This window comes from Myotis brandtii, unplaced genomic scaffold (assembly GCF_000412655.1).
Source record: "Myotis brandtii unplaced genomic scaffold, ASM41265v1 scaffold6, whole genome shotgun sequence".
In the NCBI taxonomy this organism is placed as follows: Eukaryota; Metazoa; Chordata; class Mammalia; order Chiroptera; family Vespertilionidae; genus Myotis; species Myotis brandtii.
In genome coordinates, this window is record NW_005370271.1 from 1987517 (window position 1) to 2012091 (window position 24575).

General features: G+C 37.2%; 1 protein-coding gene across 4 annotated transcripts in view; it reads left to right on the top strand.

Annotated features, from left to right (window-relative positions):
* Positions 1-6: 6 nt before the first annotated feature.
* Positions 7-24575, top strand: part of CPEB4 (cytoplasmic polyadenylation element binding protein 4) — a 53537-nt gene continuing 28968 nt past the window's right edge. For all 4 annotated transcript variants that reach the window (XM_005879381.2, XM_014550331.1, XM_005879379.2 and 1 more), the window contains exons 1-2: positions 7-1644; positions 17348-17429. In XM_005879381.2, coding sequence (XP_005879443.1) covers positions 520-1644; positions 17348-17429 — 1207 coding nt within the window. In that variant the 5' untranslated portion in view covers positions 7-519. The remainder of the gene's footprint in view (positions 1645-17347; positions 17430-24575) is intronic.

Below are 24575 nucleotides of genomic sequence, written 5' to 3' on the forward strand. Positions count from 1 at the left end.
TTTTAGCCCTATTCTAATTTTTATGTGAGTGAATCTAAACTGCTGAGGAAGACCATATGTGATTGTTAAATTATATATATATACACATATACATATATATATTTTTTACTCCGCGCAATGCTTATTCTTCTACATCCATAGATGCTTGAGAAGCTGTGTTTTTGTCATTCATGTAACACATTTTCCTTTGGAAAAAAAGAAAGCGCCTATTTTACTAACCAAAGACTTGGTTTTTACCCTCTTCGTTTTTATTCCCTCCTAGAAAGAAGCCCATTTTGGATGAGATTTGGGTGTTTTTTTTTAGTGTGTTTTTCTTTTCAGAGACCAGAATTCCAAATCAGAGCTATTTAGGGTGATAAGCTGCAATCTTTGAGCTAGCTATTAATAAGACATTTCAAACAAACAAATATTTTGGGTAGAGGTTACAAAGGCGTGAAACATCAGGTTGTCGTGTTTTTTTAGTTTTTTTAAATTTTTTGTTTTTTTATTATTGTAAGATTCTGCTTCTAAAAATAATAAATGGGGGATTACGGGTTTGGAGTGCTAGTGCAAAGCAATACTGGGAATAAATCTGCTTTTCCAGTCCGATTCCACCCGCATCTGCAGCCTCCACACCATCACCAAAATGCCACCCCCAGCCCTGCTGCTTTTATAAATAATAACACAGCTGCCAATGGCAGCAGCGCCGGCTCAGCCTGGCTCTTCCCTGCTCCGGCTGCCCACAACATCCAGGATGAGATCTTGGGGTCAGAAAAAGCCAAAAGTCAGCAACAGGAGCAGCAAGACCCCCTGGAAAAGCAGCAGCTCTCCCCCAGCCCGGGTCAGGAAGCTGGAATACTGCCTGAAACGGAGAAGGCGAAATCGGAAGATAATCAAGGGGACACTTCTTCAGAAAATGGCAATGGGAAGGAGAAGATCAGAATCGAGTCACCCGTGTTGACAGGGTTTGATTATCAAGAAGCTGCGGGGCTCGGTGCTTCCACCCAGCCCCTGACGTCCAGCGCCTCATCTCTGACTGGCTTCAGTAACTGGTCAGCGGCCATCGCGCCCTCCTCCTCTACAATCATCAACGAAGATGCCAGTTTCTTTCACCAGGGAGGGGTCCCCACTGCTTCGGCTAATAACGGTGCTCTGTTGTTTCAGAATTTCCCCCATCATGTCAGCCCTGGCTTCGGAGGCAGCTTCTCCCCGCAGATCGGGCCTCTGTCCCAGCACCACCCTCATCATCCTCACTTCCAGCATCATCACAGCCAGCATCAGCAGCAAAGGAGGTCTCCTGCCAGTCCCCACCCCCCACCTTTCACACATAGAAATGCTGCTTTTAACCAGCTGCCTCACTTGGCGAATAATCTTAACAAGCCCCCCTCTCCATGGAGCAGCTACCAGAGCCCCTCTCCTACACCCTCTTCTTCCTGGAGCCCGGGAGGTGGTGGATATGGTGGCTGGGGAGGTTCCCAAGGCCGCGATCACCGCCGAGGGCTGAACGGAGGAATAACGCCCCTGAACTCCATCTCGCCTTTGAAGAAAAATTTTGCAAGCAATCATATTCAGCTCCAGAAGTACGCTCGCCCCAGCTCTGCCTTTGCTCCTAAGTCCTGGATGGAAGACAGCTTGAACAGGGCTGACAACATTTTTCCTTTTCCGGTAAGATTGTGTTCCACTAACAGATAAACATGAATAAGGAAATGGCCTGGTGTAGTATCCAACTAAGACAGTTTGAATTGTCCATGTTCCTATCAGAGCTCTTCCTAGAATATGAGTTACCAGACGTTATTTTGGTAGGAGAGGAGTGTAACTTGGAACAAAATGTTCAGCTGTTTCTTGGGTAAATGTCTCATTGCAATCTTCCCATAGGTAATTGTATGACTTGGTATAATTAATACCAGGTAGCCAGCTAGTGATGTCGTAATTATTAACTGTAATACCTTTCTAGCCTGACAAGAGAATCAGGGTTGGTTTTTCCCTACTTATTTATGTAAAGTACATAATGTAGGGATACCTTTTGCTGTGGAAACTGCTGAGCATTTTCTACCCATATGCAGTAACTATATAACCAAAAAAAATTCCTTTTTCTCCACTGTAAGGTATCAAGTCACTGAAAACCAACCCTTAAATTGTAGTTTTCTCACGCTTACATTTTATACCTGGAACCTCTCTGAACCATGCGGTGTGAACAGTCTGAACTCATTAATTTCCTTTGAAACCTCTGCAGTTTCTGGCCTGCCTTATATCAGCAAGGACTGCTAGAGAAATGATCTAAGTGTTTTCTTCATGCTCATTTATTTGTGAATACTATGAAACTGTAGATCGCAGAGTGACTCTTTTATGATGCCTTTCACCCATTTGTTTATTTTCCAATGTTAACACTAGGGGTGTAGTTAATTAAACCATGCCTAAAAATAGATCCAGGCCAGGATCACTTGTCTGTCTGCCACCAGTGTATCCTTATTCTGCAAGACTCACATTGTTTGATGTTTCTGAATTAATGAGCAGCCGGTCTAGCTGATAGATATGAGATAAGGGGAATTTCATAGTTAATTGAACATCAGATGCCCCACTGAATTTGTATATTTTGGGGGTATGATCATTTATGTGTTCAGGAAATTTATATGAGATAATCAACTAACATTTAATCAGTCCTCACAACAACCCCACAAGGTAAGTTCAATTATTATCCCATTTTACAGATGAAAAAATTGAGTATCAGAAAGTTATAACGTTCTTAAGAGCACACAGCTCATAAGAGTACAAACTCTAGGTTAAAAAAAAACAAGGATTAAAAATATATCTGTATACGTACATGCTTATACATACACTTGTGCTGTAGATAGAGGATTATTTTAGATCTCTTTCTGCAAGGGCTAAAACAGATTACGTGAAGAATTATCTGTTTTAATTAATAGTTTACTTAGTGGTGGGGGATGTTTGCTAAGAAAACACTGTGTCATTCCAAGGAATGAAATATGCCCTCTCTAAGGATTCAGGTGTAATGGTTAGAATGTATCATAAAATATTTGGTTAAATTTAGTTTTAGATTCTTTAAAAATAATTTTTTGCCTAAGGATCAAAAAGCTCTATTGGCTTCTGTTTTTAGAAAGGGATTTTACTCAAACCGAAGGGAGCAATTATTGTGTTTCAGTGGGTAAGTTCAATTATTATCCCATTTTACAGATGAAAAAATTGAGTATCAGAAAGTTATAACGTTCTTAAGAGCACATAGCTCATAAGAGTACAAACTCTAGGTTAAAAAAAACAAGGATTAAAAATATATCTGTATATATACATGCTTATACATACACATGTGCTGTAGGTAGAGGATTATTTTAGATCTCTTTCTGCAACGGCTAAAACAGATTACGTGAAGAATTATCTGTTTTAATTAATAGTTTACTTAGTGGTGGGGGATGTTTGCTAAGAAAACACTGTGTCATTCCAAGGAATGAAATATGCCCTCTCTAAGGATTCAGGTGTAATGGTTAGAATGTATCATAAAATATTTGGTTAAATTTAGTTTTAGATTCTTTAAAAATAATTTTTTGCCTAAGGATCAAAAAGCTCTATTGGCTTCTGTTTTTAGAAAGGGATTTTACTCAAACCGAAGGGAGCAATTGTTGTGTTTCAGTGGTCAGGTAAAAGGCCGTTAAGACATTGACAATCTCATGAAGTCTAGTTTTAAAAAGTTACTTTTGACATTCCTTTGAACATAAATTTAAGGGAAATTTAATGCAAAGGTAACTGCTATGAGTTACTCATATATTATTGCTAATTTAAAAAAATCTAAGGTGGCATTTTATACATTTTAACTGGATTAAGATTGGCTCAGAATTGAATATTGAATGCACTATTCTTTTTTATTTTGCTATTATACACTAATGGAATGACTCATGGTTTATTGTCCATTTTCAGTTTACTAACTTTGATAAAGGTTTGCTTTGGGAAAAGTAAAAATTTCAGAAAATGAATAAACTACATGTGTGCACATGAATAATATTTTTATGGAGCTAATGGAATGTGTTTAACAAGTGAAATCTTTTCCATCAGATGGTTTCTATTAAGTTGGGTTCTGAAATAATAAAATAGGCTAGGATTGTTACTAAAATATATTGTTAGAAACTAACTCATCCCTTGGAATTGTTGTCTGTTATGCTGAGGGTGGGAAAAAGGAGTCAATATACCTGGCTCAAATGTGGTAGAATAGAAAGTAAATTGCTCATTTCTCCTCACCATCCCCACAATTTTTTAGAGAGATTGAGGAGAGAGTGTATAAGAGAGCAGGAGAGCAAGCGCGCATGCACACACACACGCATGAGTATGCAGGCGCTAGCATTGGGGTGATTTGAAAGTCACAATAAAAATAAGTGATTTGAAAAAAAATCTTTATAACAAGAAATTCCTAATTGGGTTTTGAAAATATCATAACAAGTTAGTAAACTGACTGCTGTGGTGCTTACTGGAATGAATGTAGTTCTGTGTGTTTGTTTTAACAAGAATTCTTGTGAATTAGTTATTTGGCACAAAAAATAGTTTCGAATTGATATGAATTAGATAAATTTGATATGAAAAAACTTGAAGGGACATTTGACTGGGAGCCAGGAGACCTATGTTGTGGTCTTAGCCCTATCAGTCGGTATCATAGCATTGGGGGGACTCAGTTTCTTTATAAAATGTGGGGGGTGACTTTCTAAGTTCATTTTGATCCTAAAGCAAAGCAAGATACTGTAGAATTTACTACCACGATCCACTCTTTAAAAAAAAACAAAAAACACCACTACTCTCTTATTTAAATTTATTTCTTTGAGCACTATTAATTTTAGGAAAGACATTTTATAGATATTAGTAATTCAGTTTCGATTGCTATTCCTTAGATGTAAGAGAGATCTTTAAATTTACCACAGACATTACAGGATAGAGCTACTTTATAACATTGGTATCCAATCAAAGACTAGCATGGTATTGTTTTTTAAAAGGAAATAACTTACCTGAAATGTAACTAATACTAAACAATGTTTATTTAATTTAAAATTAATCAGAATGGTTTTTATGTTTGTTTAATGCAGGTTTGAGTACCATATAGTGAATTAAAAATAATGGTAACATTTTTAATGAGGTGGGGTTTTTTTTGGCCAATCTTAACCTTCTCTTTTATCCATGTTTATGGAGCAGGAGCACAGGTTCCAAATATGTGAATAATCTTCCAGATAACTGATATTCCAAAGCATTGTATTTTGGGATATTTTGTATTAAAATTTATTTCTAAGTTACTTTTGCTTAACTTAAAGTTTTCATTGTGTGAATTCAGATAACATTCCTCAAGTCCAGTTTTCAGATACAACTAAATTTAACATATATTTAATAATAGCTAACATGTCTATGATATTCTAAATGTTTTACATGTATTAACTCATCTAATTCATTCAACAATCATACAAGGTAGAAATTATTATTATTATTATTATTACTATTCACACATAAAATTTGGCTCTTACCTATTATACTACAGTGCCTCTTCACAAAACCTGATACAGGTGGGAGGGACGGGTTATGGGAAGGAAATGCCTCCCAGAAGCATGTAAGATGAGAGGAATCTTTTTACAGAAAATAATTGATACATGCTGCTCTGAAGCTGATTATAGATAACATTTTGAAAGTAGAAAATAATAGAATATATTTATCAACTTTAAAATGTTAAACTTAGTATTCAAATCAAATCTTTTTTTTGTTTTTATTACATACTAGAGGCCCGATGCACGAAATTTGTGCAAGAGTAGGCCTTCCTTCCCCCGGCTGCTGGCACCAGCTTCCCTCTGGCACCTGAGACCCAGGCTTTCCTCGCAGCCCCTGCTTGGTCTGGAAGGTCGCCTGGAAGGACATTCGATCTAATTAGCATATTACTCTTTTATTATTATAGATTATTATAGATTACATACCAGGCACTGAAATATAGGTGCTTTTACATATGTTGTCTCACTTCCTATGTGAGGTTTCTCAGCCCGTGAGGTCTGGTTTTATTGTCCCAATTCCAAAATGAAGAAACAGGATCCATATTCATGTGACTACAGACATGATTTGACCTTCACATTAACGGGGGGTGGGGGGTGGGGGATCCGCCCCGTCCTACAAGCACATCCTGGAATTCTGATGTCCAAACCAAATAGTATGTTGGGGCATCACCAACAATTATATTTGACTATAGGATTTCTTTGGAAGGGTGCCTAGATCATCTGCCCTACACAAAAGTAAAGGGGAATTGTGTAGTATCTATTCTCATACTCTCTTATCTTCAGCTCAGTTATGTTCCCACCTCCATTAGCTAAGAACCAGGAAGTAGGCAGAAAAAAAAGGGGGACAAAATCTGTCACAAAGATTGATTGATAGGGAGACATTTTAGGACTTAGAGATTATTTGCTCTTACTACAGACACAGTCACCATGGATTTGTTTTCTTAACCAGGCAAATAATTCATGTCACTTTAATAGTTCTCCTTGGGTTGTCAATTTATTGATCCTTAAAATTATAAATGCCATCTTACATTTTAAAACAGAAAGTGTACTATGTTGCTTCAGTTCTAAAAGTCATGGTGAATTATTAAATTGTCTAAAGTGCAACGTCATTACATTTTTTTGTTTTTAATATAGTTTTATGAGGGGTCTTTGACTTTGTATTTATTTATACAAGAAGAGGGGAAACTAATATTTTCACTGTAAGTTACAGCAAAATTGAGATACTGGAAAAACTTTGGGAAAAGCCTACCAGATCTAATTTTATGTTTTTTTGTGGAAAGCTTTTTAACTAGGTGTAATTGCATTTCTGATGGAATAGAATTTGAGTTGGGTAGAGTTTTTGATTATATTTTGTTGTCTTCAGAGAAGCCATGGAATATGATCAACACATTGTTCCAGCATCTTTCAGGAAAAAACTGTTTATTGCAAGCCTGCTGATTGTGTTTTTTGCTAATTGCAACTAGAAAGATGCTACTTACTTAGTTCGTGAATTTATGCTTTTGAAAACAATCCTTATTGGTGTTCATGAGAAAGAAATGAAAGGCAGTCTTAACATTCACATATGTCTACTTTGAATTTTAAAGTCTAAATGTATTTTTCTTAAGACTGTTCTCTATGTTGCTAGAAGGAAAATAAGCTTGAAGATCCACCATCACATTTTTTTCAGCACACTATTATTGTACCTTAGTTTTTTGCCCCATCACAGATAACATAACGTGTGTAACGTGTTTCTCTTTAAGGCAGTGAGCCCATAACTTTAGCATTTATCTTAATTTTTCCTGATAAAACTCATTTTATATGTAATGGTTCAAAGAAAATTGTTCTTGCAGAAATTAAGGTATATTTTACCATGATAAGTTTATAGCATTATGTAATTTTTTTACTTCAAATTTAGTGTTGATTCTCTCATCACATTTTATATTATTCAAACAGAAGGAGTTCCACTTTCAGGTTTTCAGAAAATTCTTAGTAGATAGAAAGATAAAGGTATTGATTCTATTTTTAATCCGTTCCTAAAGGTGAATAATTACTGAGAAAGGCTATTTTGTGAGTCCAGAAATGTAGCAGAGTGAAGCACAGGCTCTGGGTCCAGCCGTAAGTTTGACTCTAAACTCTAATTATCTGCGTGACCTTGAGCAAATTGCTCAAATTCAGGAAGACGGTCCTCTCAGGGCAATACCTGACAGCGAAGGCTTACTGTGAGGTCCCTTGAATTTTTTTTTTTTAATTTAAAGCATAGATCTCTAATATTGAATTAAATTATGAAATTAAAATAATTCCAAATGTAGCTTGGGCATCTGTGAATGGTTCAAACAGTCCTTGGTATTGCTTATTTTTTGCATAGGTTTTACTTCTCAGAGAGCTCCTTTTGGATAAACTAAATGCACCCCAGGACAGATAATATCTTAGCAGAATTACTAAATTTCTTGAAAAGAAGTTTTATAGTTGTATATTCTCTAAACTTTCATTAGCGTCAGTAGCCTGTATCTTTCAGTATTTTGAAAGATTTTACCAAGTTTGTTATTTTAAGAAATTTGAAACATTTGCATATATTACAGAAAATGATATTTTAATGAAGAATTTGTGATTTCTTTTTTTTGCTAAGAGATAGGAAAAGGTACCATAGATTTGAATTGGGTATATTTTAGCTTTTATCCTGGAATTGAGTTTTGGTTTTCATATTTTTATTAATTTATTTATAAAGCACCTGCTATGTTGTGGTCTAAACATAGGATTAGATATCTCATAAAAATTATTTTAATTTGGTTTATTTAATGTATTTTTTATCTGTGCTAATCTTTGAGTAATACTGAACAAACTTTTTTTTCTCATTATAAACAAACTAGAGGCCCAATGTGCAAGAGTAGGCCTTCGCAGCGTGGCTGCCTTGGCCCTCGCAGCCCAGGCTTCATCCAGAAGATTGTCCGCTGTTCGGCCATTCGGTCGATTTGCATATTACACTTTTATTATTATAGATCAGCAACTAGCCCAGATAATTTCCTTTTATTTTAATCCATGAGCTGTTTAAAGTAAACTAACATTCAACTTTAGGTATACCAAAAACAATGTATAAATGGCATTTCTAAATATTTTATTAATGGTCCCATTTATAAATATGTACTTGTACAAGCTTCCTTGTACACAGGTGTGCTTATTTAAGTTTGGTGGCAAAGTGGTACCACAAAAGGCAGACTTGAACCTATGGGTAGCAGAATGCAGGTCCCATTACCTGTCAAAGAAACACTCTATCAGCCACTTACAGGTGCTCTCTCATGTTTACAAAGTTTAAAGTCTTAAGCTGAACAAGTGCTTTTCATATTGTAGAGTAATTAGATTGGGAAATTTCTGTTTGCTGAATATTTACCAGACATATCCCAGTCATAACCCCTCAGTATTTTATATTTGAGAGCCATATTTATGTTTAAATATTACATAACATACTTTTAATAATAGTTCTTCCAGTTGTTTTTGAGGATTGCATCAAATGCTGGTCAGTGAAATAGCTGCTGTCTGTAAGAACCTTAGAAAAACAAAACAAAACCCAATATGAGAATGATGCTACTCAGAAAAATCTAATTATAGTATGGAACTCAGATCTTGGTTCCAAATATGGCTCAACCACTAATTAGCTGTGTGATTGAGGGCGACCTGCTCAACCGTCCTGATCTTTCATTTTCTCATTTCTTTTGTCTGGTCTTCTTGCAGATAAAATGAAATATGTCTTGTGTTTAGCTTCCAGAAGATTCTGTTGTTATAAGAAAGCAAATAATCAGAAATATTAATTCAAAATCTTGCAAATAGCACATTTTCTTAAAATGTGAAAAACACTATATAATGGGCGTGGGGTACAGTGAGCTTAATTTTAAGGAAAAATTTTATAAACAACTATAATTTTTAAAAATAAAGTCACTGTAGTTAAATAATAATGGGAAACAGCCTAGATGATGCCTTCTTTCTGAAAAATTTAGTGACCAACTGTTTTTTTTCCTCTGAGTAAAGTTTCCCCCCATGCCTTTTAAATTTACTATGGAAAATTTTAAGCATATTCAATAGTAGATAAAATAGAGCAAGCCCCTGTGTACATGTCACCTGGCTTCACCAATGATCAGCTCCTGGACAGTCCTCTTCCCTCTGTCTTCCTAACCTTTTCCCTCCCTTTCATGTTATTTTGACGAAGTTCCCAGGTATTGTATCATTTCATTTATAAATCGTTTAGTCTATGCTTCTAAAAGATAAGGAGCTTTTCCCCCCTTAAAAACAAAAATGTTTTTCTTTAGTTATTTTTAAAAGAAAGATAGGAACTAAAGCAAGGCCCATATTTCTGTTGCATCTGCCCAGCCTGTTTCACCACTCAACCTGGTGCTAATCTCTAAGGAAACCACCTTCAGGGCAGAGAAGGATGCTGGTGGTCACATGGCATCACCAAAAAGATCCAGCAGACACACCAAAGCACCAGCCGGTGACCAACAATTTGGGAGGAGCTTGACCAGTTTTCCTCTCTCAGCCTTCCCTGAGGTTCAGGCTTCTGTGGTCTTGTGCAAGGGTCCCTGGAAGGAGATCGAACAGGACAGTCCTGAGAGCTTTTTGGTTGACTCTCTGTTTTTGTGCTTTAAGAGGAATTTAGAGGTTTGGGGGTCTTTTGCGGGCTTTGGACTGCATCAAACATTTTCATCTCTTGCTCTCTTTTAATCCACAAATGTTTGATGGTTCCAGAGGTCCCTGGAAGGGATTGCATGACCAGGCGAGCATGCTCCTTCTCTATATGAAGTGTGAAGTCTGGTGACCTCTCACTTTGTGCCTGAGTGTTGAAAAGTACCTTCTTCTTCGGAGACTCAGGAGAACTAAGGATGGTGGGGTGGGAGCTATGAGGACCCAGAGAGGCTGACATTGGGCACAGGCTGCTTTGTGACAATTTCTGTCAAGGCTTTTAAAAGAGAAGAGATGACATGGGTTACAAGCCTGTAGGACACAAGCCTCGCTTATGAATAAAGAGTGTGCCTGTGGGTGACTATTCTCTCTGTGACTGTTGACCCTGATCAGGCCAGGCAGACGTGGAGCAGAGGAGCTCTGGCAGCCAGTAGGCAGCGCAATAGAGGAGTGGCCAGAAGGGCGCTCATTACTTCATTTCTTAGGGAGGAATCTTAGTAGTATTTACCTACTTCCTTTAATGACCTCTTGCCCTGAATAACTTATTAGGAAGGATAAGTCGTATACTGATATTTTGGGGTTTATAGATTTGGGCTCACTTTGCTGATCTCTATGAAAATGCTCACTTTGCTGATCTCTATGAAAATGCTCACTTTACTGATCTCTATGAAAATGGGCTACAGGAAATATCACAGAACAGCTGAGTTATTCAGTTACAAACAATACTGCATTGACAATGCTCAATTCAGGCTCTTTTGCCATTGCACCAGAGAGAAGGGGCAGAGGGAATAGTTACTGAAAGGGTCTACTGACTGCTGGGCATTGTGCACAGGTGGTTGCAGGCCTGATCTCATTTCTCCTCACTCTCATAAGGAAGGTGTGATCCTCACTTTGCTGATGGAATCAAGGTTCGGAGACACTGCAGTGTCAAGATCACTTGTCTAGTAAGTGGGGATTTAACGCAGGTCTTGGAATGGATTTTAATTACTTCCCTCTGCCAGGCAAGGTGAGAACAAATAGTCAGTAGGAAGAAGGGACTATTGATCCAGGAACTTGAGTAATCAAGTCGAGAACACCAGTCTGTTTTTTAAATACAGTTAAATGGTGACAAGAAATGTTTACCTCTTTAAGGATTTCTATTGCTCAAAATGAGTGTGGTTTCTTTAGTGAAGGTGGAATAAAAGAAAATGTTCTCAAAGGCTTTCTGGAGAGATCCGATTTGTCAGTTCACATGGGAGCGAATGGAGCTATTGTCCAATCAGAGTAATACACCGAGGACATTTGTTCCTTTGCTCTGTAGGGCTCTTCGCCTTCATTATAAAATGGTCATAATGAGAAAGTACTGACTAAGGAAGGAACCTGCTTAGAAATATGAGATGCTATTAAATGTGCAGGCCAGACTTCACTGCTCACTGTGTGGCTTTGAAGACAATTAGTTAACTTCTTATAGCTTCACTTGCCTAAAATGGGGATGATAATAGTACCCACCTCATATGATGGTTGTGAGGAACTGATTTATGTAAGTGATACATAACTCACATAAGATGCGCAACACAGCCAGGAGGAACAAGTTAGCCACTTTTATATTGGTGCAGACGATGATGGATTTACTGTATGCTACACATATGCTACAGTCTGATTATGGGGATGAGTGGAGCTCGCAGTCCAGTGGGGAGATGGCCATAAGAGAGCTTGTCAATATCATGCAGGATGTCAGCCTGCTAAGGGAGACACGGGGGAAAAGGGGACTTGTGCCTGCACAAGAATGTGGGTTATCTGGAGGTGGAATCTTGAAAGTTGACCATATAGTTAACTTTTAATTTCTTTATTCTTAATTGATTTTAGAGAGAGGAAGGGAGAGTAGAGAGAGAGAGAAAGAAACATCCATGTGAGAAAGAAACATCCGTTAGTTGCCTCCCACACACGCCCTGACCCTGGATTGAACCCACAATCTAGGTATGTGCCCTGACAGAATCAAGGCTGCCACCTTTTGGTGTACAAGATGATGCTCCAACCAACTGAGCCACCCAGCCAGCGCCATACAGTCAATGTCTGTGGGCTTAAATATTTAACCCAAGAAGAATATTTACATTTTGGAAAATGTTGGATTAAAACTCGTATAGTTACCGTTGATTAATTATAGGCTCTACTGGCATCTCAAACTTCTTATTTATTTAGGCACCTTTTTGACACACTGGCATAGACTTTACTTTCAAAACAAAATATTTTCCTTTCCCTTCTTCACCAGGGAAAATTTAAGCCAGAAAGAGAAACTTCCACAGGCCGGTACAGATACACAGCAGTCTGAGAGAAGTGTCCATCACAGTGATGTCTTTATAGGAATAGAATGAGTCAAGGGAGTAGCTGAATTTTGTCTTGCTTTTTTTGTTTTTTAAATATATGTGTTTTTTATTGATTTTAGAGAGGAAGGGAGAGGGAGGGAGAGAAAGAAACATCAGTGATAAAAGAATCATTGATCGGCTGCCTCCTGCACTGGGGATCAAGCCCACAACTCTGGCATGTGCCCTTGACCAGAATCGAACCTGGGACTCTTCAGTCTGCAAGTCGACGGTCTATTCACTGAGCCAAACTGGCTAGGGCTGTCTTGCTTCTTAATGATGTGGCTACATGCAGTTATTGTATTTTATGTTTTAGACCCAGTCTAGTATGTTGAAACATATTAACTCAAGTATAAGTGAGAAGAGTCAGTAATAGAATGGTCATGGCATGGTGGTTGATTTGTTGAAATTGAACTTGATTGTAATTTTTTTTCAAGTTATGACCATAGAGAGTGAAACAAAGGGCTTTGTTTTGTGTTTTGAGAGCAAAGCACTTCTCTTCATAAGGAAACCTTAAAATGGTTTATGTGGAGTATTTAAGCTCAATTGTGTCATGACTGGTCACCAGGATGTAAGCTACGAATCACACCACCAAATACCTAATGAAGTTACCTGTTCAATGGAATTGCTTACCTCAGTGGTCCTCAAAGTGTGGTGGTCCTTAGCTTCACTTGAAGACTTGTTAGAAATGTGAATTCTTGGACCCTACCCAGAGCTACTGAAAGATAAACTTTGGGGTAGACCCAGTCATCCATGTTTTAACAAGACCTCCAGATGATTATGATGTTCTCTCAAGTATGAGAAGCACTGGCTTAGATTATCCATCTGAACATTAACAACAACAACAAAACCCCAAACCACGAATGATGATTTTGGTTTGTGGCCCTAATTGAATCTAGTTCTTTCTGATAGTAATAGACCACGTGGTTTCTGTGCTGCTTGTGGCTACTTCTGGAATGTTGTGAAAAGCCATGTCTTGTCATCAGTTACATGCTGATGTAGGTCTTCCTATTTTGCCATGACAAGACTATTCAGGTGTGCATAATAAAGGGATGGGTCCTGCCTGCTCTTTGAAATACTAATTTGCTTTTTTCAGAAGGTTATTTTTTTTTATCAAATTTGATTTTCATAATGACTTGTTTAATTTTTCCTTTAAGAATTATCCTGTGAAGTAGAGATAGCAGAAACTGAAACCAATAAGTTACTGACATGCAGTTCCATATATTAAATATAACAATTAAGATTACAAAATAAAATGTGATCTAAGCATTGTAACCAAGTTTGCTTTGCTGAGCCTTAAATAATTGATGCTCTTTTATTTTCATTCATGATTATTAAGCTGCATGTTCTATCATCATAAGGCCTAGTTCCTCCCTCAGATTCTGCCTCTACTTTTACCTGATATTGATAAAGTTATTAATCACTTTAAGCTTCAGTTTCTTCATCTGTGAAATGGGACAATAACTGAATATGCCTAATTATATAGGATTTTTGTGAGTAATAAATAAGACTAGACATGTAAAGCATTAGAGCTAGATAAATGCTAGCTGCTGATATTATTATTACTATTACTACCACTTCTACTCCCGTGGTTAGCAGTGGATAACTTAGAGATACATTTGTGATGGGTCACTACTTTGTGCACCACATCTGTCTGTCATCTCAACAGGGGAAGATAAGGCTTCTCATCCTCTGCTTATGTTTTTAGTATTGCTGATATCATTCTAGATTACTCCTATACATTTTGTTATTTCTTTAAGTTAATGAGTAATATTTGAGTGCCTACTGTTTGTCAAACACTAGCCCCCTGGACCCTTACTGCAGAGTGTCTCATTTATTCAAATGCATGCCTTAATTAGTGTGGTCCTTTGACTGCCATGACCATTACCTCATCCAAGGAAGCACTGTCTACTTTGGAGTGAAACTTGGACTTGACTCCTGATTAAACTGCTGAACTATGCAATATCCTATCTGTGCAGTAGACTGTGGCTTTTCCTTAGTCTTAGTTTTTATCATTAAAATGTGAATAATAGAACATAAGTTATAAGGAAGTTTGAGGATTAATTAAGACAGTATTAATAAGGTGCCTAGAATAAGGTAGGTACTGAGTAGATGCTCAATAAAGGGTAGTTCTGCTTTTCTCCCTTTCCTTCCTGTAGGCTGCCTAGAGAAACTGGCAATGGTGAAGCAAATATAGTTGCCGGTGTTCTTTTGTTTCATAATAGAATCTTTGACCTTTTTTTGAAATCAGGACATCCCCCTCAATGAATTGTTTTAAGTAGATTTTTTTTAAAAGCTTGTTACTTAGCATTAAACTGTCATGGACCCCCAGCTTCCTGTGGGCAGATGTGATAAACTTTGATTAGTAATTCTCATTCACATTTTTTGGTTCGTGCCATAAAATAATTTAAACTGTGAATCTTGGAAAAACACAAACTAAAGCCATCAGAAAGCTAGAATACAGGTATATTTTGGAGCTAGAAAGGAGATATTTGAGATCTCATCAAATTCTTTCCTTTCTCAGATCAGTGAAGAGATTTAGAGATGAAAGTGCCCAAGTTCACGTGACTCGCCAGTGGTGGTGTTGGGGCTTCCTAGTGTCTGAGCTCATGCCATCGATTTCTGCTGATGTTCATGTTTTGGTCATCAGCTCACGATCAGTCAAGAAGAGCTGTCACTTAACAGGGCTTCTATTTTATAGTACTTTACCTTCTGGGAAGTAGATCCTAGAAAATATATCAGTGGTTATGATATTTGGCCCAACTCACAATCATAAAGGGTAAAATCAAAGAATGAACTGTAGAAATCAAAGCACTCTTGATTTGGCCTTTTGGTTGTTGGTAGGAAAACCATCTTGGTGGTGTTCTGATTCCTTAAGTTTATTACTATTTGCTCCTCCACCTGCTGCCTAATGGCAGGGACACTTACATTGTAGTTTTTTGTTTTGTTTTGTTTTAATTGGAGGCTAAAAAATGGACAGAAAAGATCAGTTAGAGCAGTGGTTCCCAACCTTTTTTTGGCCATGCCCCACCTAAGCATCTCTAAAATCCTGATGCCCCTCCACCCCCATGACACATAATTCTTATTCAAAAAGTGAATTCCTATTCATGTAGAGGAAGCCTAAAAGGTCATTAACTTGGTCTAAACAAGCTTCCAAAGAACATGGTATCCATGAAAGAGAAAGATAAAAAAGCGAAAGGATAGTTGAAGTACTGAGGAAGAAATCACTAAGAAATTGTTTAAAAAAATAATATGAAATGATATGAAAAAATTGCAAAGTTTCAAAATATGTAGCAGAACTGAAATGCATAAATATGTCACAATATATATTTATATACTGTATATGAGGCCCCTAGAACCATAAGAAATGCAAAATATTCACTGTTATTAACTCATTCTCGAATTGCCCCCCCTTAAAATCAGATTGCCCGTGCCCCACATTGGGAACCACTGAGTTAGAGGGTATAAATTAAGAATGATAAACATTACACCCTCTCTGAGAACAGAAAGATTGACAAAATATGTGGCTTTTGAACTCTTTGAATTACCAAAGCATGATAGGAAGTAAAATGTTAGACAAGTGTGAAGTAGTTGATAATCATTATAATTGGTCATAAGGTTGGGTTGTGAGGGGTGGGGAGTACATACGAGGCTAGGGATGGCAAGGGTATGGCACTTGTGCCTTTGGGTTTTGTCCCTTGCTCTTAGTCTGCATCAGCAAACTGCTGAAACTGTTTCCTTCTGAATTCATGGAGCCTACAAATCCTCAATACATTGTGTCTGAAGATCTTTGAGTTAAAAATTAATGTAAGAGACAATATCACTGAAGAGAAGGGTATGGAATCCTGCTTGTCAAAATCCTTTTTCTTTACGCTGGCTGCAGTCTGTGTGTGTGTACTTATGCCTAAGATGCGATGGAAGTGTGTATCACTGCCTCTTTTCAAAGTTTAATTTGAAAATGTTTCCATCTCCAACTTTTCACTTATCAAGCTAAGCATTAATTTTAGTTATCGCTAGTACTTTTCATCCAGAAGAATGTCAGAGCAGTTGGGTTGTTGTGTATTTTAAGATTCCTCTCCCACTCCTGAAATGCATTGTGTTAAGCCAGGATTTAGACCGCAGTGTTCACACTGCCTCCTTTCAAAGTTTAATTTGAAAATGTTTCCATCTCCAACTTTTCACTTATCAAGCTAAGCATTAATTTTAGTTATCGCTAGTACTTTTCATCCAGAAGAATGTCAGAGCAGTTGGGTTGTTGTGTATTTTAAGATTCCTCTCCCACTCCTGAAATGCATTGTGTTAAGCCAGGATTTAGACCGCAGTGTTCTCCACGCCTTTTCTTCCCTTTAATTTTAATGGCAGCAAAATCAAGACTACTTTGTCTCTTAGTGGTCTTGCAGACATTTGATGACTATTTTTAAATCTTGGCTTGTAAGAAAATAGAGCTATTCTGAATAGCATGTGTAGATGCCACTCCAGTCAGTAACTGCTGGAACCAGTTTGGAAAGCTTTGCCATGGTATTGCGATCTTAAGGACAGAGAAAGATTACAAATTTTATTTTTACATTCATTGAATGTTCTGTACTACTTTTTATTGTTTCTGCTTTATTAGCAAAAAGTAATGCTTCTATTGAAATTATTATTAGACATCAAATCACTCTTTGCTGAGCCCAGGGTACTTAACTTTTGTGTTTTTGATGTTTTGTAAGTGTTCAAATTAAATGTAGCAATAATGTACATTGCACAGAGAGGGAATAAAAATGCCACTTTTTGATCTGTGTCCCATCCTGTGCAGCTTATTGTTCCCTTTTATAATTAAATGCTTTTTTAAAAAGTGGTTTGTGGCTGTTTGTGTTACAGGATCGCCCCAGGACATTCGACATGCACTCCCTGGAGAGTTCACTCATTGACATAATGAGAGCTGAAAATGATTCGATTAAAGGTACTTTTAAAATGTAACTATTTGATTTTAATAGTTTAAAATTTATACTATCTACATAATCTGATCAACACTATGGCAAATATTTTGGATTCATATTTTGTATCTGATCAGGTCCATCAATTTTATGTATGTTGGACTTTTTGTTAAATATTTGGTAGCCACTGACTGTAGGCCCATCATGAAATTAAGAGAACTGCCAGAGTACTAATTGCTTAGGGTAGGCAGTTAGCTGAAAAGACGTGAACCGTACACCTCATTGTTTTATATCTCAGGCAAAAACTGCTCATTGCCTTAAACCTACGTGTCTGACCCCATGACAGTGACGAGACACTAGAAAGAGTGCAAATGTTGGTAGATTTTTTTAGCCTAGTTTCACATTTTTAAAAATGGCCGAGAGTTTCAAAGTTAAAATGATGTTTTGTTGTTCTTGAAATATTTCCTGTGTATTGTTAAAAAAAAAATAGTGCTATTTCTACTTGTCTCAATTCTATTTCTCAATTCTATTTCTGACTATCTGTATTATCCTGAATAAGACATGTAAGTTTGAGTAAGCCTCAATTTCATCTTTACAGCAAGGCATTTCGAATCACCCTAATAACAAGGGCTTTATAATGGGGAGCTTTAAAAATAACATACAAATGCCTGGATCCCATCCCAGTTGATGCTCATGTGTGGCCAGGGTTGAGAATAACCGAATAGATGTTTTCTAAGGGCACTTCCAGCTCTGATTTTGTGAAAACTACCCCACAAAATAATTTTTTTCTGCACAAATATATTTTACTTGAAAGTACTTGTCATCCCACTTAAATTGTTTGTTTGTTGTTTGTTCGTTCGTTCGTTCATTCATTTATTCATTCATTCATTCATTCAGTGTTAATGAGCCTGCTTTGTGCCGGACACAGCTTGCACTGACTGAGGTCAGAAGTGGCAAGGCAGCCTGTTGCTTCAAATGGTGACCAACCTGGCCCAGTTTTTCTTTATTTTTTTAAAATTCGGTTTATCATATTACTGATGCAGTAAAACAAAATACTTTTCAACAAATGAAAAATGGTAAATTTTTTAATGAGGAAAGCTTTTTGAAGTCTGGAGAAATGAAAAATAATAAATATTTTAAAATGCATCCATCCGATTAGTTAACTTTGGAATAAGATAATTTTGAAGGTCTTCACTTATGTCCTTGTGGAATCTTGATGGGTAACTAACCAGATGCTACTGTTACTGAGGAAAGATGATATCTCATTCAGAATTGGCCACTTCTTAGCACTTTGACTTTGAATAGTCCTTCAGCCTCTTTGACCTTTCTTCTCATTTTCTCATCAGAAAAATGCAGAGTCTAAGGTCCTTTCTAGACCAGGAAAAACTGCACTCTTAAAAAGTAGCTAATGGAGAAATCTGAATAAGGTCTGCGGATTGTACCAATGTCAGTTGCCTGGTTTTGTACTGTAGTTAAGACATAACCATTAAGCCACAGTGGATAAAGGGTTCATGGGATCACTCTGTTCCATTTTTTGCAACTTGCTGCAAATATATAATTATTTCAGAATTAAAAATTAAGTCCAGAAAAAGTAGCTAAAGGACGTTTGTTTATTCTTAATGTATTTGATTCCTTCAGCAACTATTTTTTTTGGGGGGGGGGGAGCCTCTTAGATACTAGATACTAGGGATAATAAATAATTAGACTTCATTTTCATGATAAGTGCCTATTTGTTTATTACAGAAAGCACAATTTACAAACAGCATCACATATAAGTAGTTTATTTTGATGCTCAAAGAAGCAAGCTTCTAACTAGTATATAGGTTAGATAAAAGAGTTTGGGGGACATCTGTAATACTGTCAGCAATAAATAAATAAAATAAGAGTTTGCACACATTCTAATAGTATTAGTGGCTATCAGATATAGGCAGGACATCTCTCTCAGGTTATTTCTTCTCTCTTATTGAATTTTTGTGTAAAGTTCTGTCTTTATGTTATATTTCCTTTTTAATATCTTCTAACTAATTTTTACCTAAATTAAGTTTCTTTCAGCCGATTCTGTAGGGATAATCAAAAGTTAAGTCTGATGACAGAAAAAATGAAATTTGATTGGCCTAGTCTAGCAACATAAAGATTTTGGAAAACTGATCTGTGAGAGGAAGTGTGGCAGAATGGAGTCATATAGATCTAGATCGGGATGGCCATTCTGCCACCACAGTGTGATGCTGTATCTGTAAAATTCAGCATGCTGCCTCATTCATAGCAGACACTCAGTAAACAGTATCTGTTATTACTAACCATCCATAAAGTCTGTTATCATGCTTATCAAATGAGAAAGCCAGTTTCGATTTAAGCTGAAGTGCCAAGGTGACTTAAGTATATTAAGTGAACTTTGTGTATTGTTTCCTTCAAAGAGCAACAAAGAATTCACAGATGAGTTCATGGTCCTAAACTGCCAGATTATAATTATGCTTGACATTTATATCTTTTTTAACCAAGATGATGAACTTTATGTCACTGTAGTCTGTCACTACCAAATGGAATTTTGCTCAGGGAAATACGTTATTTCTCTTTAAGCTCTCTTTATTAATTTAGATACCTGTTGGGGAAACTATGCATGCTTTTCCTTGTGGTTCTGCTTGTTTTGTGAGATTTTGTTAAAGGTGAAAATAAAAGTTGAATATTTTTAAAAATAACACATTGATCTTTTAAAATAGAATATAAAATCTGACTATCCATTTTGAAAATAGCCTCTCCATGTGCTCTGCTTCCTTAGCAACAGAGAAAACAGAAAATGGGCATTAATTCTATGAGACTAGTAGAGAATGAAATGCCTCTCAGAAAAAATTCACTTAAAAGAATTAATTTGAGAATTAAAAATGGAACTCCCATTTGACCCAGTGATCCCACTTCTAGGAATATATCCCAAGAAACTAGAAACACCAATCAGAAAAGATATATGCACCCCTATGTTCATAGCAGCACAATTCACCATAGCTAAGATTTGGAAACAGCCTAAGTGCCCATCAGCAGATGAGTGGATTAGAAAACTGTGGTACATCTACACAATGGAATACTACACTGCTATAAAAAGGAAGGAACTCCCATATGCAACAGCTTGGATGGACCTGGAGAGCATTATGCTAAGCGAAATAAGTCAGTTGGAGAAAGATAAATATCACATGATCTCACTCATTTGTGGAATATAATGAACAACATAAACTGATGAACAAAAACAGATCCAGATAGAAAAGCATCGATCAGACTGTCAAACCTCAGAAGGAAGGCAGGGGAGGTGGGGAAGAGATCAACCAAAGGACTTGTTATGCATGCATATAAGCATAAACAATGGACATAGACAGCAGGGGGGTAAGGGCATGGGGCGGGCGTGAATGGGAAGAAAAGGACACATATGTAATGCCTTAGTCAATAAAGAAAATTTTTTTAAAAGATGAAAAAAATTAATTTGAGAATTATAAAAAAACTCCATATGGAGATAAATTTTATATTTGGGTTTATTTTATCTTAAAAATAATTTATAAAATATATTACAGTTGACATTTATTTTTATCTTTCAATTGTGGTTCCTCATAGAAGTGCAATTTGCATGTATATGTTTAAATAATACAGCTTATATTTGGTACAAGAACTACAAGTAGAATGAATTGGTATGGCTATCTTAAATTAAGAATAAACACATATGTGCCTTTTCTTTTTGGGGAAAAATCTCCTTTAATGTAGTGGGGTTTAAAATTTTTATTTTTGTCATCAACAGATGGCAAAATGTTTAATATACCTAGGAACCTTCAAATACCGTTTTTGAGTTTCTTTATGAATGCCTTACTGATTGCAACTGGCTTGTTGAAAACCTTTTATCTTTTTTCTTTTTTAACATTTTAACAGATGTGCAAAAGGAGTACCTAGCCTTCATTTCATAATTCATACTAGTTATTTTTTAAATTCATACTAGTTTTTACAGTTTATTTAAAAATAGCTTTTCTAAGAATGTTAGGGCTCCTATCGTTTTCTCCATGTACAGAGGTTTGGCTCTTTGGGAGGAAAAGGGTCCTCCCTCTACCTTATCTCCATGTCCTTGCTCTGATCAGCGGGCACGCCTGGATGTTATTTTTATCTCGCAATTATGGGTTGCCTCCTCCATAACCAAAGCCAGTGGCCGTCTGCAGGAGCTCCTCCCCAGAGGCAATTTCATTTTCTTTCCTGCACACCAGTCTCAGAAGCTAAGAGCCCAAGCTGCAGACCGAGTCTGCATGTTGATCTCCCAGCTGGCAGCTTGTGCATTGCTCCAATATTATTAGGCTTATCAAGTCCTCTCTCTATCTGGACAGAAGAATCTTTCACTGTGGTTGATGTTAAGGTGGTTATTTGCGGAATATTGTATCTTGCTGTTATTTGTGTGTTTTTTCTCGCCTGTGAAATTGGTCCTTATTGTTTAGAAACGGAGCGGCGTGAAGTAGATTAAAACCACATGTGAGCACAGCTGTTCTCAGCCTTCTGAAAAATAGGCTGGACACAGTGAAATAAAGATTCGTGAAGCTGTATTACATCCAGTGCAGAGTAGGAGAGACCCTGCAAATCAAAGAGCCTTTTTATCTTTCCTGGGTGTGAAGGGAATAAAGGGATATAGGTATCAACCAAACAGTAGTAGTTTGTGGCCTGGAAGCAGAGGGGACAGCACTTGGAATCAAGGGACAGGAAAATAGCACTTGAAAATTATCAGATGTTAGATGGAGCAAAACCATCCACATTTTCATAATAATGGTTGTGTATTTAATATCCTTTATATGAAAACAACTTTGTATCCAATTTGCTTCATTTCACTAGAAAGCCAAATGAGACAGGGCAATTATTGGGAGAACAAAGGCAATCTATACATTGTCAAAACACTATAGTTGTTCTTCAGATAACAATTAACTAAATTATGAGTCAGAGTATCATCTTATTTGCCCTCAGCATGTTGTGAAATTGGTGTCTTTTTCTTTTCATAATGTTTCAGAATATATCTTTCAATTTTTGGAAGGAAGAGCTCAGCACATCCACCCCAACCCCTTTGAATGTCAGACTGTTTCAAAACTTAATTTAAATTTAAGCAATAGTGACTGCATTCGGAAATGCAGGTTGGTTAAAGTACCAATCTTTTACACATCCCCCGAGCGCCCAAGAAACCTCTGGCTTATGTAGAGTAAGCAGTGGGAGTAGGTTAGCCAGTTAGCCAGTACTGCCTCACTTGCTCCATGCGTTCATTTAATAAGAATTTAAGAGCTGGATCTATTTCACATATGCTATGTGTTTTAATTCCCGACTCCCAAAGGTATTGTGACCTTGCATTTAAAAATACTTTGATATCTTTTTCTTTCTTTCTTTCCTCATTAAATCTGGGGACCCTTCCCCCCTATTTTTCACTGCTGTGGTTTTGAAACAAATGCCTAAATAAGTGGGCAAGTGATGATACCATCTGTGCCTCTTTTCTTTGTTGCTAAGCAGAAGAATTTATAATAATCTCTCTAGAAGAAAATCATGGAACTCAGTGGAAAGTTTCGTACACAAAGCCTGTTTTATTGATTTTATATAGGATTTTTTTTTATGTCACTGTAAGAGAGTGACTGTTGGGCTAATGTTTCAATTCTGTCTCTTTACAGTAGGGGAATTAAGTTAGTGCTTCTTAAAAAGGACACCGTATGTAGGAAACCTGACATTTTACACAATCCTAATATGCCTGTGTTCCAAACTTCAGTCCCGTAGCTCTGTTGTAGAGAACAGATGTTGTGTACTGATACAGATGTTTTAGCACAGATAGTGCATACTGACTTTATTTAGACTGAGATGGCTCTAGAAATCTTCTATGAGAGTTGCTGAAAATAGGACCAACTTTTATATCATTGAGTTATAAATGTGAATTTCAGAGTAAATAAAATTTTCTAAAGGGAAAGGAACTCTTACTAAAATAAGTTCTATTGCTTTAATATTAAAATGATTTATTTCAAATGGTGGTGGTGGGTATCATTTTTTACAGTATTTAACCTATTTCTAGTTAAGTCAGTTGGACTGTGGTGATTTGAGTAAAGACTATGCACTATGCAACCCAGTCCTTGTCACCTCTTCAAAGGATTATATGGGCCTTTTCCTTTAAGGGAGATTTCGTAGAGCATGATACAACATGCCAGAAAGAAGAAATGGATAATGCAAACTAGCTCATTTTACTTGGATTTATAATCAGATACCTCCTTCCAAGTAAATTACCATCACTTGGGGTCAAATGTCTTTTGGCAAGTTGGGCGATCTTTAAACATTACCAGTCTTGGAGATTCAGGGTCAGCCAGGCGGTTGTGTACAGCCAGGCTGGAGCCTTCCTGCCCTCCCTGGTTCTTTACTGCTGTGTTTGGATGCTACCAAGTGGTTCAAAGCCGTACAGCAGGGGAGCCGCTGAGATCTCTGGTGAGTAGAAAGTTGTCCTACTTCTAGAAGCCTCCTGAGGAACGGAGTAGGGCCCATAGCAAAGAAGACAATTTAAACTCGGCTACAACTGAACTCCGTGTGTGGCTGTTCAGAAAGGATGTGATTTTCTCTCCTCCTGCACTCTCCCTGTCTGACTGCTGATATGGAATGATCCTACAGGCTTTCTCTTTTGCTTGGCTTAGTTGTGCCATAGGATGGACCTGTGCTTCTGTGTTGAGGTAACTTCCTTTGTGAGCAAGAAGAGGGCGAGTAGTGGGGGGTGTTTGTCTTTGTATTACTGGGCAGAGTGTGTTCTGAATTTTGCACCAGTGTCTCCTTCCTGGTTACTATGGACCAGGACTTAGGGTCCTCAGCACTGTGTAGGCCGAGTGTACGAATGTGTGGGTTTTGAACAGTGTGACTACCCTTTTTCAGATTGGGGCTTGGTGTTGGTGTTGATTTTGTTTTGTATTTTAAGGGGAGGAGGGGAAAGGGAAATGAGGACAAAATCCGATGTGCTCATAGCATTGGACTGAACTCTTTTTCACTCTGACCTCTGAACTGAAACCAGCTCAGTTCACACTAAACGCCGGTGCGCCTGGTCCCGATCCTCATCTGCCCAGTTTATTTCCATAACCTGTCCTGGTGCGGGGGAAGTAGTGATTCTCCCCCCGCACATTTGTGATTGAATATTGACATTGTTTTGATTTGTTCTGAAA